Here is a 19,649-nt window from a genome sequence, read left to right as displayed (position 1 = left end):
AGAGTAAAGTTGTTGGTCAAACCAAAAGGACTTTTAAGCCAAAAAAAATAAGTAGGGGTTGAACAACTTCTTGGTTTTGGCTTATTTTAAGGACTTTTTAAATTAATTTAAGTTGTTTTGGCTTATAAGCTCGTTTGACCAATTTATAAGCCGGTTTGACCAATTTATAAGTCAATCCAAACGGGCTCTATAATGCAATTTTAACTTATACTATGTTGCTTATTTATTTTATTTCCAGGTTATCATATAATGTTTATTACAGTACGTGTTAATCTGATGATATCAAAGTATTATACACTAACAACACATAGAACTTAAACTCACACCAAATAATTATGTAGGATACTATAAACAATAATGGATGAATTGTTTTGTGGCTGATATTACGAAGTGACTATTTGTATAAGTTATAATGGTATTAGTTAAGAAGCTCAACGCTTGAAAATCAAATACAGTGAGAGGTGGATTCAGAACTTAAGTTCTATGTGCTCAACCTTAAAAGTTATTAGCATCAAACCTATTGTATTTTTAAAATTATAGGTTCAAACCTACTATTCTTTTGCAATTTACTGAATTTTTACTCATAAATTAATGCTCCGTTCGAAAGTACTGGATTAATGACTAATACCATTATTATTAATGACACTATGAATCTTATTGAGAGTTTGATCTTGACTAAGGATGAACATTGTCGACATACCTTAACACATGTAAATCGGAAAAGGAGCTTGCTTATGATTACCATAGTATTATACCGGAAACCAAAAGTTTATGTTAATAATGCATAAACTTATGCTGAGATTATTTTCCTTTCTGGCTAATTAAGCAATCAAGTTTAATGTCTTCTTTTGGTGGATTGCTTTAATCAGCTAGCTTAATTCAGTCAATACCAGTTAGAGTATAGTTAGGGGGCGGTAATTAAATCTGTTAGGAAATTAGTTACTTGAGCTGAAGTTAGAGCAGTTTCATTTTTTTTTGCAGATTAACTCACAATCAATCTATTGTCTATAAACTGAGCTTGTAAAACTACTTTTATTTAGTCGTTCATTTGAAGTTTTATCACAGAAAGTAACTCTATTTGTCCGATTGTATCGAATCTTTAAACCCCCTTTTTTATTATTTTTTATTTTTTATATTCATTGTTCATATTAAATCAAATATTTTAATATTAGGTGTATTTTTAATAGCCACTTGTGGGATTACAATTTGTTATTGTTAAAAAGTAAAGTGAGAATCTATGTTAACTTTGACAACACCTTAATAAAGTTAAAATATATTACGTGTTAACCTAAGCTACACCTAATCGCTGGAGTTAGGGGCAATGGCGGAGTCAGAATTTATGTCAAGGGGGTTCAAAAATATAAAGAAGTCATAAATGAAAAAGTTAAGGGGGTTCAAAGTCTACTATATATACATAAAAAATAATTTTCACCTTGTATATACAGTGCAATTTTTCGCCGATGGGGGTTCGGATGAACCCCTGGGCTCTTACTAGGTCCGCCACTGGTTAGGGGCCATCGAAGGACAAGGTCTTGACTAATTACTACTCCATCCACCTCAAAAAAGTTGTCACATTTTCTTTCTCGAGAGTCAATTTGACCAATTTTCATAATTAAATTAGATCAGATTAATTCAATATCTTAAAATTAAAATTTAGATATTCAAAAATTATATTTAAAAATATCATAAGTTGCAATTCTTCTCATATCAATACGGTGAGAAAATATATTTTAAAATATTGATTAAAATTCATGTAACTTAACTCTCGAAAATCGAAACATAATTAATATTTTGGGACAGAAGGAGTAGTATTTAAGTTTCTTGTGGTGTTCTATAACTAGTTGAGAATTTGCGTTAAAACACTCTTTCGACATGACACATAACTGAAATGATGTCAATTAAAGGTTTTCTTCAACTATTCAGATTACATACATTAAATTTCGGATACGTCTTACGCAGAACACTTCCCTTTCACAAAACCTAATATTCGTTATAGAGATAGTACAATAAAATTAATCCATGAAAACATGATCCGTGAATAAATGACCCGTCCACTTTTTGGAATTTGATTTCGACTTAATCAATTTGATTATTTCAATAACCAATAGTTAAATTGATACTCCCTCCTGATAAAAAAAAAAAAAGTCCATTTAGCCTTTTGCACACCCCTTAAATAAATACTAACTTCTAGACAAAAATAAGTAATTTACCTAAACTACTCCTAATTAAATAAGCATTGAGATTTGATCATATAACACTTAATAGGAGCAAGTCTGGAAAAACATGATTAATTCCTTCTTGATTTGATAAGAAGACACTTTTTTTGACCAAAAAAAAAAAGGTTAAATGGACACTTTTTTTTGCTCCGGAGGGAGTACTATTGATAGCAATGGACTGCGAAATGCATGCAAATTTAATATTTTGATGGGATTATAATGATAGGATAGGTCAAGGTAGGCATTGGAATAGTAAGTTTTAATGTTTACATTATAAAATTGATATCAACAATAAATTTTACCTTTGAATAAACAGTAGAGCATTCATTGACTTTTGAAATGGTGCTTAAATACAACTACAACTCAGACGTCACAAGTATTAATCAACTGTCGAAATTTCATTTATAGCTTCACCTAAGGAGGGGCGCAATAACTAATCTACCTTTTTTTAGATTCAATTTTAATTTATCCAGCAAAATTAATTTTGAGGTCAAAAATATAATTTTGGACCAACACTTTCCAAATGTTTTTATAAACGACTCACTTAATTCTCTTTTACTTGTCTAGCATGCATTTTGCAATCTCCCCCCCCCCCCCCCCTCTCCTCTTAAGTAAGTGTTTATTTTACTAATCCTTATTAATAATAAAGAATAAAACCTTCTATATGTGAAAATTGTAACATTTCATTTTCTGTTTGTATTTATTAGAAACTAAATTACTTATTTACATGATATAAGTTTCTTACTAGTCTATTTCATAAAGAATAAAACGTTCTATATACGAAAACAATTCATATTTAAACCCCACATTTTACCGTTAACGACATGTTTTTATAATCATAAAATTCTCATGACAAATTTAAAATTAAAAAAAAATAAAAATCCCGAACTGTCTTACTTTAAAATCGTCACATGAGTTAAACATAACTAAAAAACTTCACAAAGTCAATGTAACCAATCATTGCATCAACTTATTCACACTCTAGGATATAATCCTCATATTAAGTAACCTGTAAAAATTTCTTCTACATCTTCGTGGATAAAGGTAAGTAAATTTGTAAGGAGCCTTTACCTTCAAAACGGACTTCCCTTGAATTCCAAAATAAGTATGGACGTCAAAAGTTTATTGAATCTACCATCATGGATAAATATCCTGCTATCCTTACTTAGATATTCATATTCGAGTTCTGAAAATAAAATAGCTTTATAGTAAAGTGTTTTACCTTTAAATAAGTATTTATTGATTCTTGAATATTAAGTACCATTTATTGATTCTTGAATAATAAGTACCCTTTTTTTGTCGGGATTAATTACTGTTGGCACGTAATCTCGGTGCCAAATTTTGCAGCACCAGTACGAGCAGGATCACGAGAAACCAATTGTCCCTGTGCTATAACCATGGACTTGTAAATATCCACAAGCACTTTCTCATCATACTCCTTCAATTGCCTCACCCCAAATCCATTATAATCCCCACCAAATCCACTAAGCCTGCTGCTCATCATACACCTCGAATTAGCAATCTTCAACATCAGGTTCACGTACGCATCGCGCATATTAAGTAGCAATTTCTTCGGCGAAAATCGCTTCAATTTCAGTTTCAGTTTCAGCCTCGGCTTCAGATTTATCTTCCAGAACCTGTTGGGAGACAAAGGTGAAAAAACACAATCAAAAAATTTACTCCCTCCGATGTAAGTGTCTTGGTTTGACTATGCATGTAAAAAAAAAAAAGACAGCCCGATGCACTAAGCTCGCGCTATGCGCGGGGTCCGAGAAAGAGTCGAACCACACGGGTCTATTGTACGCAGCCTTACCTTGCATTTCTGCAAGAGGCTGTTTCCACGGCTCGAACCCGTGATCTCCTGGTCACATGGCAGCAACTTTACCAATTACGCCAAGGCTTCCCTTCCGGTTTGACTATGCATGTAATTAAAGAAATAAGGAGAGACTTTTGATTCTTTTAATCTTATGGTTATAAACTTCCGATATTTGAATTATCAACCTAATAAATATAGAAAGAGACAATCTTTTTTAAACATGACAACAAGAAAGTTAAAGACGCTTAAATTGAGACAGAGGGAATACTATATTTACTAGCAAAATGATAGCACTGGAAAAATAAATATTACTAGGATAATATTTTTGAGTAAACAGTACCTTCGTCTCTCATATTCGACCCGGTTCCTTCTTCTCCGACCCGACCCGTTTAGCTTCTCGTACCCTCTCCTTCTGCTGGACAAGCTCGTTGATACCGATAATCTCTCCATTTTTTTTTTCTCCTCTTTTTTTGTTGTTTTTTTTTTTTTCAGTTTTATTCAAAAGATTATATGAAAGTGAGCAAAAAAGGTGTAATGAATTTAAGTTTATAAGAAGGAAGAGAGAAAAATATTTAATGGTGGGCTTTATATGGTTAATTCGTTAACTGTATTTTTCACGGGACATTAATGATGTTGTACCGTAAAAAGACGGTGACTGTCCCCATTGGATTGCTTGCTTTAACTAACTAAGGCTTATTCTCATTGGTTGGTAATTACTTACTTTTTTTTTTTGTTGGTTTAATTACTTACTCATTTATATCAAAGCAATGAATTTAATTGTCGTAGTTAAAAATATTAAGTGAGGTTATATATTACTTACGATTCCCTCCGCCTCAATTTGTCTGTCGTGATTTCTAAAAATATATATCTCATATTATTTATTATTTCAAAAGTTCAAAATTAAATTAAAGTTTTCTCATTTTACCCTTAGTAGTAATTATTCTTGAAGACTATAAACACCTTAATGATGGGGAATAAATGGAGTAAATATTCAATGAAGAAAGATTATGTATATCTTAAGGCATAAATAAGGGTAAAATAGTTAAAAATTCCTCCTAATTAATACAGTATTTTCTTAAGGGTGTGCAAAAGAAAAACACGACAAATAATTTAAGATGGAAGAAGTATGATTAAGTGATAGATATATGTATGAAGGACATTTATTTATATTTGTGGATTTGATATAAACACTTTTGACGATTAATTTTTACTCTCCATGCTTGATGTTGATCCTAGGTGGATTGCAGTTGGTTCATTGATTTAAATTACAATGGTTAATTACTATTTCCCGTTTGTATTATCAGTCGCCAAATGCTTTTATACGCTCCTTAAAAAAAAACAATTAATAACTTTAATCATCAGAATATTTGTTTATGTATAACTATATGTTATTTCTCTTTAAGCATCTCAATTAATGAATACTCCATCAATTGGACAGGGATAACTAAGAAGTAATAAATGGTCCTCTTATTTTTCTAAAATGTCAGATGTTTACAAAATAATTTGACTTATTTTTAAGATTATAAATTTCGCTTATACATATTTTAGGTAACTCAATACTCTTTAACAAATTATTTACAAAGTCATCATCTTATTCTTTTATCTTTCATTAACACAAATATCAAGTAACTCTACACAAAGTCATCTTATTACGTGGAACAATTTCAAAGTATGGATTCTTACTGAGGGAGACTATAATTTTGTCGGTGCACTAGCAAGTAGATCAAGATAGTACTAGTATTGATTGGCAAGTAAATATTTCAACGAGATATCCGATCCTTGTCTGGAAGCAAGATAATGTATTAAATGTGGGGGTCTTATTTTGATTCCTTTATTTCAAAACCTCTCCCTATTTTATGAGACCACCACCAACTAATAAAACAATTTATTATTCTTCAATTACACTCTTCAAGTTTGTCATCATCGTATTATATTAGTCTATCAGAAGCACAATATCCGTTTCGTCTTGTATGATTCTTCGTTTGTCTTATCCCTGCGTTCTCTTGTTTTCTGAAAGTTTAACTATTCAATAAGTGCTAATGAAGTTTATTAGGACCAGTTTTCCTGCTTAAAATAAAATAACTAAACTCGGAATTATATAAACCCCACAAATAGAATCAAAAGAAAAGCCGTAGTAGCATCTTCTACGTAGGGCATATAAAACATAATTTTAACCTTGTATATACAGTGCAATTTTTTGCCGAACGAAGTTTCGATAAACCCTCTTGCCCTTTACTGGCTCCGTCCCTGCCTGGTGGAACTAGGATATTCTAAGGAGATTCAAAATATAATTAAGTAAATATACGAAGAAGTAAAGCGGATTCAATATATTGTGTATATACAAAAGAAAAAAAAATTGATCTATACGGAGTGTGTTATTTTCAACAAAGAAGTGTATCGACTCCCATTATAGTTGGTTGTGCTATTGTTGAACGCTAAGGAATTACACCACCTTCGTTTTCATTAAGTAAACTAAAAGAACAAAAAGGAAATGAAGTTTAATTATCGAATGAGTTTAATTTATATACACCGATAATATAGAAAAATTACATTGTCAGATTACCTAATTAAAAATATTAAACTAAGGTGTAATCAATGATGTCAAAGTGGGCACATAAGTTTCAACTATTAAAAACCGATCAGCTATCAAGAACCGCATGAATTTGGTCAATTCTCCATGCATTTGTAGTTAGCTTCAATTATGAATTAATTAATCATGGCTCCACCATTCACCACATAAGAGAAAAAGATTAAGAAACGAAAATGAAGTTTTCCATACCTATGATGATTTGTTAGATAATATAGTATTTATCCTCTTAACATATTTCATCATGTTCTCTCTCCTCAATAAATATTTACTCCACTAATGATGAAACTTCTTAAGTGTTGGTAAGTAACTCACAAATCAGCCCATTAATGTAATTAGTACAAGAGTAAAATGGAAAAAATCTACTTAATTTTGTCTTGAGTAAATAAAATGATAAATATTTTGAGACGGAGGGAGTAGTGTACATTGGAGGGAGTATCAAGAACTAATAGCTTCTTACTTTAATTAGTACTCTCTTCGATAAAAAAAAAGGTGTTCACTTAGCTTCTTTTTCTTCGATAAAAAAAAGTGTCCACTTATCAAATCAAGAAAAAATTAACCTTGTTTTTTCATATTTGCCCCTATTAAGTGTTATATGATCAAATCCCAATACCTATTTAATTAGGGATAGTTTAGTCAAATTACTTATTTTTGTCTAGAAGTTAGTATTTTCTTAAGGGGTGTACAAATGGCTAAATGGACTTTTTTTTTATCGGTAGGGAGTATGATCTTGTTCTATATGACATAATTATTCCGTCATTATAGTTGTAAGGTGAGAGCACATGGAATGTATTTTTCCTTTTGCCAAGAGATTCCAGGCATATTTTAGGCCTAACAGCTATTGAATGCACTTAATAAAAATACAAAGAAAAGAAAGACAAAATAGAAAAGAGAAATAGACAAATAAGATATCCTTCCTCTTAGCTGATATTTCGCTGGACACTCACAAGTTTATGTTGTGATATTTTGAACCAAGCTCACAATATTAGTCAAGTTCTACATCAAGCATACTATTATAGTGGCACTTATTTAATTCGGAACTTTTGTGAATTCGAACCTTTTTTTTCATGCTTTTTCTTGACCGAGGGTCTTATGGAAACAAACTCTCTACCTTCCAAGGTAAGAATAAAGTCTGTATACATTGTATCCTCCTCAGACTTCACTTGTTGAATTACACTGAGTATGTTATTGTTGTTGTTGCCATTTAATTCAGAAATTAATTAAGCAGTATACAAGTTAATACTCCACATATCATATCATAATTAAGCTTAAGCATGAGCTAGCTCATTTTCTTCTTCTCACCATCTTTCTTTTTTCATAAGAATTGACACGCATACAAGTTGTATATCCATTAAAAATTACTAGCCCAATTAATTCAGATTTGTGTCACGTAGAACCTATTAAAAAAAGTGCTGCCTATAAGAGTTTCTGCATTCGCAAAGGTTGAACCTAAAACCTTGTTCACCCATTCATCACACTACACATCTCAACGACAGTTTCCATCTGTTTGAATAATTTACAGAAGAAGAAGAAGAAAACTTTGACGCATGAAAAATTCACTGTTCTTAAAGAAATATTGCCCCCATATTCTTAGGGGATACAGAAAGTTTCCTTCAAGATTCCTTAAAGCCAAAATGTTACTGCAGAATTTCTTACGCTACTTCAGGAGTGTTCTTATATTTATGAAACTAGAGAGATAACTTTTCAGAAAAGTCATGCTCTTTCACGAACAAATGTGTCTGTTCAATTGAAGACCTCCTAATATTACAAACTAATTCAACACCATCATCCAAAAGCAAACTTAAGAAATTCTTTGAATCAAAACGACCAAAAATAAGCATTTAATACCTGAAAACATTCTCATGTGTCCATTAACTACTAGAGACTACAGAAGTGAGAACACACAAATATGTACACCAGACTTATTCTTTTTCTATTTCCACCCTCTGAAAAAGAAAGCACACCTCACTTGTTTCCTTTTTTAAGAGACTTCTGCTTCATAGGAGTCACAGCCTTTGTTTTCTTCAGCCTATCTGGGGTCTTTACTTGGCTTAACCTCTTCATCTTGCCATCAGTTTTACCTGCTGCCAGAGTAGCAAAGTTAACATACTCCCTTCATTCACTTTTACTTGTCACTTTTAACATATCAAGAGAAAATAATTTCTTTTTTCTTGTTTTACCTATAGTATTAATTACTTATTTCAAATCATTTTTCAAATCCATTACATATATGCACCAATTAGTATGAGTATCATAGTAAAATATGTACTTCATTTATTATTTCTTAAGGAGTATGCGAAATCCATAATGAACAAGTAAAAAGGAACGGAGGAAGTACTTTTATAGATGAGTTGAGTTCTAACCCATTCCTTGACTTGCACCAATAGATTGAATGCGAAATGACCCATCAAATGATCAAAACGGGTGAAATAGTGTAACTTGACAGGTTAAATGTAACCAAAACCCCAAATATGAAAATCAAATTTAGAGACTGAGAATTACTAAATTGAAAAACTTGAGCTAATACAGTCAGACCTCTCTATAATAACATCGTTTGTTTAGATACTTTTGGATTGCTATAACAAAATATTGTTATAAAGAGCATATAATATAACATAAAAATTAAGTTGCAAAAAGACTTGGCAATTATAGTGAAATGTTATAGAGGTCTGATTGTAAATATATTTTAACTTCTTATTACTTTGAAAGAGGAAAATTTAAAAAAAAAAAAAAAAAAAAGATAAAACGTTAGGTCATGTTGAACGGATTAGGCTATGACTCGTTATTTTACCATCTAGACCAATCCATTTTAACCCAAACAAATTCCGAGCAAGTTGGATCGTGACATGTATACTTATTTGACTCGTTTTTACCAGCTCAAGTTTGACTCAATTCATCGACTAGTTACATATACCTGCAGCAGTTGATACATTTTTCTTCAATGCTTCTGGGGTCTTTACTTGGCTCAATCTCTTCATTTTTGCAGTTTTTTCAACCCCATTCTTGACTGTTTTATCCTTCTGGGAATTAGCTGAAATCTTGTAGGAATTGTTGATTTTGAATAGCTTCTCTGACTTTACGTATTTCTTCAACTGAACAGAGAGGATTTTCTTGAAATTTGGGGGAAGAGATTCCTTGTACTTAGCTTCTATGAACTTTGCTATTGCTGGTTGGCTTGAGCCACTACGATCTTTCAATGATGTTATAGCCTCTGTGATCATCTAAAGATTGAACTCAAAAAGTTAGGTGCATGCAAAGGCAGATTCCAAGATTTAAATTTGATTTTTATACTCTAACCACCAGCCGATTACACTTTTGAAATTATGGATTTAATCTAATGCTTGAGAAAAAGGTTTATTAGATTGAATCCATTAACCATAATCCACATCCACGGGCGGAGCTACAGCTCTGCCGAATCTGTGACCCAAATATTGTACTCTCTGCATCTCAAATTATTTATCGTTTTAGGAGTCAAGGCAAAATTAATTATTTTTCTATTTTATCCTTGCTAGAATTTTTCTTGAAGACTACAAATCGCATGACTATGGGGTGTTATTACTCATGTGCAAGAACCAACAATAGGTCAACCTTGTTGTCTTAAACACTTCATCACGTTTTACAAAACACAATTACAACAGTTAAACCTTCCACCATTGTATTACGAGTATAAGATATATTCTTAACAAAGTTCAACAATATGAAATGGTAGAATATTTAACAGAAAATGGAGAAGAAAGTAAAAATTGATTTGATTGTTGAACATCCAACATTTGATTAAGTTGAAGACAATGCTAAGAAAGTTAACGATACAAAAAGTTCAAGGGATATTGTTGAACACCAAACAAAGATTAAACTGTAAGTGTTCGACACGGGTTTGATTTGAATGCGGTTGATCTTGGATATGATTTGAACAAATTTCCGGATGAAGGAGAAAAAGCATACAAGGACGAACAACTTTAGGGAATGTTAATCATTGCCTAAGAGCCCGTTTGGATTGACTTATAAGTTGTTTTCAGCTTTTTTGAGTGTTTGGCTGGCCAGCTTAAAGCCATTTTGTGCTTAAAATAAGCCCAAAAAATTAATTGGGTTTGTTTGGCTTAACTTATCTAAAGCAGCTTATAAATTAAAAACAGCTTATAAGCCAAAAAAAAATAAGTTGGACTACACCAACCTTTTTTTTTTTTTGGCTTATAAGCTGTTTTCAGCTTATAAGCTACTTTTTTTAAGCCCATCCAAACAGGCTCTAAGTTTTACCATAGCACAGATTTGCATTTACATAGATAATGCCATTAACACATATAAATTGATTTGAACATATATTGAAGAGAAATGATAGCTTAGACATAAATAAGATTATAGCAGTAAAAAAATCCTCCTAATCATTGTTTCTTAAAGAGCATGTAAATCAAAAAAGCGATAAATAATTTGAGACGGAGAGAGTATTTGTATATAAAATTAGACTTAATACATATAAATTATTTATCCAAAACTCAGCGAGCTGCATTTTATAAAATTAAAGTCAATAAACTCAAAATACTAGCTCCGCCTCAGTGACTACATCCGCCACTTGGTGCCCGTGAGTATCCTATTTACTCCCTCCATCTCAAATTATTTGTCAGTCTTTTTTGCTTACACGCCCTTAAGAAACAATGATTAGGAGGGTTTTTTTAACTACTTTAACTATATTTATGTCTAAGCTATCATTTCTCTCCGTTAGATGTTCAAATTAATTAATGTGTTATTGACATTATCTATGTAAATCCAAATTTGTGCCGTATGTAAAACTTGGGCAATTTCCTTAGAATCGCCAACTTTAATATTCCTTGAACCTTTTGTATCGTTAACTTTCTTAGCATTGTCTTCAATTTAATCAAGTGTTGAATGTTCAACAATCAAATTTGTTTTATTTCCTTCTCCATTTTCTATTAAACGTTCTACCAATTCATATTGTAGAACTTTGTGTTAAGAACAAATTCTATACTCGTAATACAATGGTGGAAGTTGTTAACTGTAATAATTACATTTTATAAAACATGACGAAGTGTTTAAGATAACAAGGTTGGCCTGTTGTTGGTACTTGCACAAGAATAATAACACCCATAATCAAGGAGTCTGTAGTCTTGAAGAAAAATTATACCAAGGGTAAAATAGGGAAAACAAATCCTTGAACTCGACAAATAATTTGAGACAACTATTATCAATAACCACGACAAATAATTTGAGACTGAGGGAGTATTAGCTAATGAACCCATAGAATAAAACTTAGGTTTTATATATGTATTAAAAAGTTCGTTAAGTATATTTTGAACTCAATAAAGTTTATGAAAGTGGTATATCACGAATTTGAATCAGTAAAGTTCAAATTCTAGATCTCCTCTTCTTATACGTCGAATCTGTTTCTAAAAAAAATGAATTATGAAGCTCTAAAGATTAAGAGAACCTGTAAATAGGGTGGATGGGCGTTTGGAGATGAATTTGAAGCCTTCATTGGGATTTTCTTCTTTGCTATGGCCATGGATTTTGTTCTCTTTTTTTTTTGTGTCTGGTGCTGTTTTTTTAATTTGTAGTTACTCTTAAAAATGGAAGTTTCAAATTCAAATTTTCGTTTTGGCGGAGTGGACGTGGAGGGAATGGGTATGGGCTTGGGCTCTATTAATCTCAATTGGGCTCTCTGTGAATGTAAGCATTTGTTTTGCACGGATTGCCCTTCTTTTGGGGTGGTCTTTAAATTTTGCCCCTCATATTTGTGTTTTTTAAGTTTTGCCTTAAGGACTTTATGCCGGATCCGGCATACACTCCCTCCGGCCCTGCCTTGCGATTTTTTATTTTTATTTTATGCCTGAGCGGGGGTTCGAACCCAGAATCTCAGGTATCCAAGCTAAGGGCAAAACTTAAAGACCACAAATATGAGGGGGCAAAATTTAAAGACCGCAAATATGAGGGGCAAAATTTAAAGACCACCCCAAAAGAAGGGCAATTCACGAATGTAAGTGGTTCGTTCGTATTATTCATTTTTTTGCACGGATTGGCCTTCAAAGGTGCTGCTCTTTAATTTTTGTCCCTCAAATTGCTGGTCTTTAATTTTTGTCTTTCGTTTAAAAAAGTAGCCGAAAATATCTTGAGGTTCTAAGTTCGAACCCCGCTCAGTCGGAAAAAAAAAAATCGCAAGGCAAAACTTTTTGAAAAGTCTGCCTTATAAGGCAGAATTTGTAAGGCAAAAAAAAATTAAAAAATTCTTGCCTTAAGACAATTTTTTTTTTTACTCTGTCGGAATTTTACAAAGGCCTTTTGCAACGAAACTCTGCGTTGTGATTTTTTTTTTTTAACTGAGCCGAGGTTCGAACCCAGAACCTCGAGGTATTTTAGGTGAAAGGCAAAATTTAAAGACCAGCAATTTGAAGGACAAAAAATTAAAGACCACCCCCGAATGAGGGAAATTGTGCAAATTGCACCGCATTATTTGGAGGCCTATGAACTAGTATTTGGGCCTGGTTGTTTAATTGAAAAAATACTATTCGTTCTCTTTCGAAAATTTTGTTTCAATACACTATGACCTGATGAGATCTTTTGATCCCTAATAAAGGTTTTAGGTTCGAATTTTGAGAATGAAAAATATTCTAATAAAGAGCGTCTTTCCTTAAATGGACGTTACATGGTGCACATTTAAAATTAGTCCACCGACAGGTTTAGGATATCAGACGATTGAAGCAACAAAATTATTGTTTTGCTTTAATCCCTAAATATAGTTGATTATCATTGATTTTGATTACAACTCAGAAGATTCCCGAAACCAATTAGGAGTATCTCTCTTATGTTTCCAAGACTTCACCGCATTTTGCGAACAGCTAAATTTGATTAGATTATCATCTTACGATAGTTTAATAATAATGCTGGTGGAAGGATTAAAATTATGGAGAATTGGCTATTCATTTAAGAATAAATTAATAGTTTGCGGAGATCAATCGCCTCATGGTCGGTACAATGCCTCGAAGAAATGCTTAAACGCATAGGCTATAGCAAAAAGAGAAAAATGAATAGTCTTAGACAGAGCCATGAGTTTTATAAGGTGATTACAAATATAAAGAAGTAAACATCTGAGTAAATCTAACTTTGCACCGCAAGTGTTGATCTTAAGTCTGAATAAAAAAGGAGGATTGTGATAAACTGACTGGCAACGTAAAATTAGATGAATCTTCCCAAAATTCATATACCAACTCTAATTTTAGGAATGAGGGGTTATTATAATTTTTATTTATCAAAATACTAATTAACAGGTGAATATTCTTGTATTGTCTCTCATTGATTTCGAGGGGCGGAGAAAGCTAGGTTAGTCGAAAGATTGTTATCGATTCAAGAACGTAAGACGTGGTAAGCGTTAGAGGTTGTTGATTAGGAAAGGAGTTATTCACTTATTAGAATTAGCATAGCTAATTATGTTTAGTACTCCCTCCGTCTATTTTTATTCTTCCTATATTGACTTAGTACACCCGTTAAAAAGTCATAAATAGAATGACAATCTTATCATATCATCTCTAATTATTACTGAGTCATCAAATAATTAATTGAAATCAATCAAAAGTTGTGTAGCCACTAAAATTTCTTGAAGTTTCCAACTTAATGATTAATAATAAGGGTAAAATAGGTGTGAAATGATAAATTATCTATTGATTTTTCAAACTGAATAAGTAAACTTAGATACCTACTTTTAATATACAAGACAAATAAAAATGGAAGGAAAGAGTAATATTTTAAGTATTTCATATAAAATTCAGCACATCAAATATGGTAAAGATAAAATAATTCATGCGTAAATAGCTAAAGCGTTTGGACATGTGATTTCATCTCATGATTTTAATTATGGAATAAAATCTCAAATCATTTAAAAAGGCATAATTTAAAGTTTCAAATCACATCAGAACGACCCCTAACCGGGGAGTAGGGACCAAACGATATTATCCTTAAGGAATTGTTGTCGGTTTGGCGTCGAGCTTGGTACTAGACAAAGACCACGTCATTTTGGTGCATTATTAGCTGCCCTTATTTGTAAGTGTACGTTTGGTTCTTTCCACTTTTCACTACGATCCACACATCTTTCTTTTCAAGTTACCCTTTTAAAGCATTTTTTTACTGGCAATCCAAAAAATCCAATAAATGTGGATGAATTCAAGAGGGTCAACTTTCAACCAAAACTCTGTCTTACAGCAATCCAATCTAGATCAAAGGGATTGTCCGCTGGTGGTTATTGACTATCTGACACTGTAGCAGAATTAGATAAAAAGAGGTTTAATATTGTTTGGACTCTTCAAAAATGTCAACGGCTGCACGTCGGACATCGAAAGTGAAGATCTGCGCAACTTAAGGTTTAACTAAAAAAAAAAAATTGTCAAAAAATTAGAAAGCATAAATAAGAAGAATTTTTTTTATATATATAAAAATAAGTGAATCCCTTTAATTTGGCATAAAGAAAGATTTTAGTGTAGTGATAAAGGAAATTCAAAATTGCTTTAGAGATTTCATTGGTCTGCATAGATCGAAGAGTGGTTAGTTGAATTATTGAACACCATTTATCAAAATATTATATTGTATTTATAGAAAATTATGTTGTATAATTACGTCAAAAATTATTTCTCATATATGTATATTAAATTTTGAACCCCTGAACAATATTTCTAGTTTCGCCACTGTTGGTATGACCAATGTAAAACAGAAGTAGCAAATCGGAAAAGGTCCAGATAAATGGAGTAATACGCATCTAAGAATGTGGCGCCACAGTGGTCAGTGAGTTGGTTGAGAATTATAATTTTTCACATTTAAATTTCAAGGGGAGATAAAAATGCTAGGTGAATTTTTCTCACTATTCAAATTTCAGTAGACATTGTTATTCAATACACGGGATACTAGGAGGTACCAAATATTCCGTAATATTAATCGCAATACGTATAAGCTGGATCAAATACCATAACAACAACAATAACATATTCAGTGTAATCCTACAAGTAAGGTATGAAAAGAGTACGATGTACGCAGATGTAATTATCACGACCTTTATGGGATAAAAAGCGATTTTTGATAGACCCTCGACTTAAAAGGAGTACGATTAAAACAAGATTGAGAAAAAAAATAACGACAACAAAATAGTAAAATAAACAAAACAAACGAAGCAACAACTAATACAAAGTAAATAATCCAAGTTCCAGTGTCAGCACCCCAAACAAAGTGCCAACCTTGCACTAACATAAAATAAATTGTAGTAATGTGCATATTGTTATTTGTCGGTGTGATAAAGGTGGCGTAGAAGATTGGAAATCTTCAACGAGTGGTGTGGTCATCAATACACATGCATCTCCCAACCCTATTGTCTTCTACCTCTCCCCCTTTTTGGGCATGTCCTCACTAGTCTCTTCCAATCTCCTTATTTCTTTATACGACTTTAAGTTTTATATGTATTATGTAAAAAATGAAATACTCTATGAGATTCACTTTAAAGAAAACTCACAAGATGTTCATAGAAGAGGGAAACTAGAAAATAAGTTATCTGTTATAACAAATTAAACTTGGGGGGCCTATTCGTTTAATGGACCAAATAAGTGAAAATATCTTTGTTAATGAGTGCCGGTAAAACTCAAAATATCATATTGAAATTTATGATTGTCTCATCTAAGAACTTAAACAGTTAAAAATATACATTTTCATTTCTTTAATAATAAAATGCACTTACATAATTCTCAAACAATAAAAATATATAGTATGACCTTTAAGTCAGAATATTATCGCTAGAATATTAAGAATTGGAATGAGATGGATATGATCAATCCATCTTAAGCAAAGATCTCAAGTTTGGGTGTTGGGCATTATTATTATTATTTTGATAAAGAGTATTTCTTCATTTAATGGTCATACATGATCCAAATCTTAATTAGTTAAAATTGAAAGTACCTGACACGAGATGAAAAACAAAAAGAAAAATGTATCCAAGAGTTTTCAAGTTAGAATTCTCTTCTAACCACTCAAGTACACACTTTGCTACATATAAATTGTAGATTTGTTTCTGCTCACTCCTTCACCAACTCCATTTTATAGTGCCATAAGCTACTCTTCTCCTCCTACTTTCTTTGTACATTCCCAAACTCTTTCTTCCTTTCTTTCTTATCTTCTCCAAATTTGAGCAAAAACCCTCCAAAGTTCATAACTTTCTTAAAAAAAATGGGGACTCCCTCACCCTCACTTTCTCAATTCATTCTCTATATTTTCACTCTCCTATTCTTGATTTCATTCAACCCCCATTATTCTCAAGCCATGTCAACAATCACAGCTATGACCAAAGATCAAACTTCTTGTACAATGTGTTCTTCTTGTGACAACCCTTGTCAGCCAACTTCATCCCCACCACCCCCTCCTCAAAATTATCCACCCCCACCCCCACCCCCTACCCCACCCTCTTCATCTGGTTATATTTGTCCACCCCCACCACCAGCTTATGTGCCACCACCATATAATGGCGGTGGCAACAGTGGTGGTGGGGGCGGTGGGGGAAACTATCCACCACCGACCAATAACCCTTATGGTTACCCAACTCCACCACCTCCAAATCCAGTTGTACCATATTTTCCTTTTTATTTTCATAGCCCACCACCACCTAACTCCAAATCCATGCAGCTAAAAAATCACCCTTTTGTCACTTCTCTCATATTTGCTGTTACAATTTTCTTCTACCTTTAACCTAAAGCAAGGATCCAATATTAGAATTAACTGTTGTATAATTAAAGTTTATATTTCAGCTTTATACAATGTGCAGATATCAAGAAGGAAAGAGCTAAGAGATAGAGCAGAGGAGCAAGAAGTAGTGGAGCAATAATATATTAGTATTGGCGTGCCAATTATTTTCATAAAGAATGGATCTTGATTGATGAAAAATCTGTAACTTTGACTACTTTGTTTTCAACTTTTGGTGCAGTAGAATAAAGTGGCTGTGAGAATTATGAGTATTGCTGAGCCACATTCTTTAGATTTACATCACTGGTTGATAAAGGTTAAAATTTTCCTTGTTGTTTACATGTATTCACCCAGTTTTACCATGAAGTTAAAGGATGGAGTAACCTTCAATGAGCCCGTTTGGATGGACTTTTGGCTTTTGGTTCATAAGTTAGGAATTCTAGCTTATGACTTTTTGTTTATTTTTATTGTTTTGACTTATAAATAAGTGCTTAAAAGTATTTTTTTTATTTTATCTAAACACTACAAAAGTGTTAAAAAGCTATTTTGGCTTAAAAATACCTAAAATAAGTCAATCCAAACATGCTCTGTACATGTTGCATTTGTGCACCATTATTTCTCCGCGATATTAATTTCTTAAATTTCATGCACAATCAAATTACATCACAGAAATTGAGCCGGAGGAACTAGGAAGTAAGTAAACTTATTGAGTAGTTAATAGGCACTAGCTCTAGTTGAAGTGTCACAAATGAATAAACGGACAAGTGTAGAGTACCTCTTTTAGCTCTTTTTTTTCCCCTTTTAGATTACTAGTATACGTACTTGCGGGATACGCGGATCATTTTATAAAAGAGCGGAGAGAAATAATTGTAAAAATCTTGACTTCAAGTTCTGATCATATTAAATGTGCTAACATATTAAGAAAATATACTAACGCAACACCATAATAACATGAAAGAAGTTGAGCCCCAAAATTTTTTGAGTTCATCTTATAAATCTTAGTTATGCCCACAACTCAATTTTGTAGTTGCCTAATGCTACCATCGTCATCGTGAGGTTTTCGAATCTACACAATTTGAAAGAAATTGTATTTTCAATATTCAAGATTTTGAATAGTTTAGTTTCAAGCACTCATTTCTATAAAATAGAATTAGAAAATTCTTTTACACAAGAAATATAGACCATACGAAAAACATCTTATTTGTGATAAAAAAAAATAATTGCTACAAATAAAATAAACAAAGTGGCATTTAACTAAATATACTTTTTAAAAGTCACTAACGCCACTTATTATCTCTATTTATTTTCATTATTAAAAAATGTATCATCTCAAATTGAATATTTTGTCTTTTATTCAAATTAAATATTTTCTATTTCAATTCAAATTTAATTAATTTCTAGTTTAAATAATGATATCTTTTTCTCCCAATTAGAATTTTTTCTGTTATTCCTATTTACTTTGTTGCTTGGAATTTCTTTAGTTTCAATCAATTCAAATACTTTTATCTTACCATTCTAATACATGTTTTCATTGTTAATTCAATTTTTTTATTACCCATGCTTTTGTGGTTTGTTAATTGGAAGATTTTATTGTTTAATAATTTTTTATTTTTTCTTTATTTATTAAGATCTGAACTGTGCAGTCTTTTCATTTTATAATTTTTTCCATCATATTTTGAAAATAATTTCTGATTTCAAGTTCAAATAAATTTTATCACACAAAACTACTTTCAGAAACTCATTTTTGATTCAGGCAAAAAATTAGGAATAAGAATGTCCCATAAATTTAAATTTGTAAGAAAAATATTAATTCCGCTAGAATTATTCAATGATGAACTTGCAAAGATAAAATGCTCATTTTAAGTGTGACCAAATTGCACTTTTAATCTTTTGTTATTTGAGTTCCTAAAACCATAAAATCTAAATATAAATGACTAAATAACAAATCTGTTACAAACGAATTTTTTTTAAGAAACTATGATGGAAGATACAACTTTCAAATCAGAAAAATAAAATGTTAAAAATGTTTTTCCTTCTTCAAACAAACAACCATAAGGATAAAAAGAAAAGGGATTAGCCAGTCAAACATGTTAGCTTATATAATCATTTTGGTTGACAAAGCTTTTCAGAATTTTATTTTAACATTCTTTTTAAATCTCAAAATATCTTTTTATAAAATCGCTAACTTCATCTTTACTCCATACCTATCGGCAGGGGAGGAGCCACATTGGCTCCAGGGGTTCATCCGAACTCCCTCGGCAAAAAATTACAGTGTATTTTCAAAGTTAAAATTATTTTGTTATGTATATATAGTAGA

General features: G+C 31.7%; 3 protein-coding genes across 5 annotated transcripts; 1 reads left to right on the top strand and 2 right to left on the bottom strand.

Annotated features, from left to right (window-relative positions):
- Window positions 1-1,884: 1,884 nt before the first annotated feature.
- On the bottom strand, window positions 1,885-4,589 carry LOC132605572 (uncharacterized). 2 transcript variants are annotated; one of them, XR_009569215.1, is made up of 3 exons: window positions 4,373-4,589; window positions 3,439-3,853; window positions 1,885-2,126 (listed from the first exon to the last, which is right to left on the bottom strand). XR_009569215.1 is itself a non-coding variant. In XM_060318700.1 (2 exons), exons 1-2 carry the CDS (start codon window positions 4,480-4,482, stop codon window positions 3,526-3,528), a joined length of 438 nt encoding a protein of 145 aa, XP_060174683.1. In that variant the 5' UTR covers window positions 4,483-4,589; the 3' UTR covers window positions 3,178-3,525. The 2 variants fall into 2 exon arrangements, 1 of the variants encoding a protein (XP_060174683.1); XM_060318700.1 differs by lacking the exon at window positions 1,885-2,126 and having other exon boundaries at window positions 3,178-3,853.
- Window positions 4,590-6,106: 1,517 nt separating this feature from the next.
- LOC132605571 (histone H1-like) lies at window positions 6,107-12,204 on the bottom strand. 2 transcript variants are annotated; one of them, XM_060318697.1, is made up of 3 exons: window positions 12,060-12,204; window positions 9,534-9,840; window positions 6,107-8,703 (listed from the first exon to the last, which is right to left on the bottom strand). In XM_060318697.1, the coding sequence occupies exons 1-3, from the start codon at window positions 12,132-12,134 to the stop codon at window positions 8,585-8,587; spliced, it is 501 nt and encodes a 166-aa protein (XP_060174680.1). In that variant the 5' UTR covers window positions 12,135-12,204; the 3' UTR covers window positions 6,107-8,584. The 2 variants fall into 2 exon arrangements, with proteins under 2 accessions (XP_060174680.1, XP_060174681.1); XM_060318698.1 differs by having other exon boundaries at window positions 6,107-8,700.
- A 4,456-nt stretch (window positions 12,205-16,660) lies between these two features.
- Window positions 16,661-17,722, top strand: LOC132605570 (leucine-rich repeat extensin-like protein 6). The gene has a single exon (XM_060318696.1). The coding sequence runs from the start codon at window positions 16,823-16,825 to the stop codon at window positions 17,336-17,338; it is 516 nt and encodes a 171-aa protein (XP_060174679.1). The 5' UTR covers window positions 16,661-16,822; the 3' UTR covers window positions 17,339-17,722.
- The last annotated feature ends 1,927 nt before the right edge of the window (window positions 17,723-19,649 follow it).

Source organism: Lycium barbarum, chromosome 8 (assembly GCF_019175385.1).
Source record: "Lycium barbarum isolate Lr01 chromosome 8, ASM1917538v2, whole genome shotgun sequence".
In the NCBI taxonomy this organism is placed as follows: Eukaryota; Viridiplantae; Streptophyta; class Magnoliopsida; order Solanales; family Solanaceae; genus Lycium; species Lycium barbarum.
This window is presented reverse-complemented; position numbering and strand designations above follow the sequence as displayed.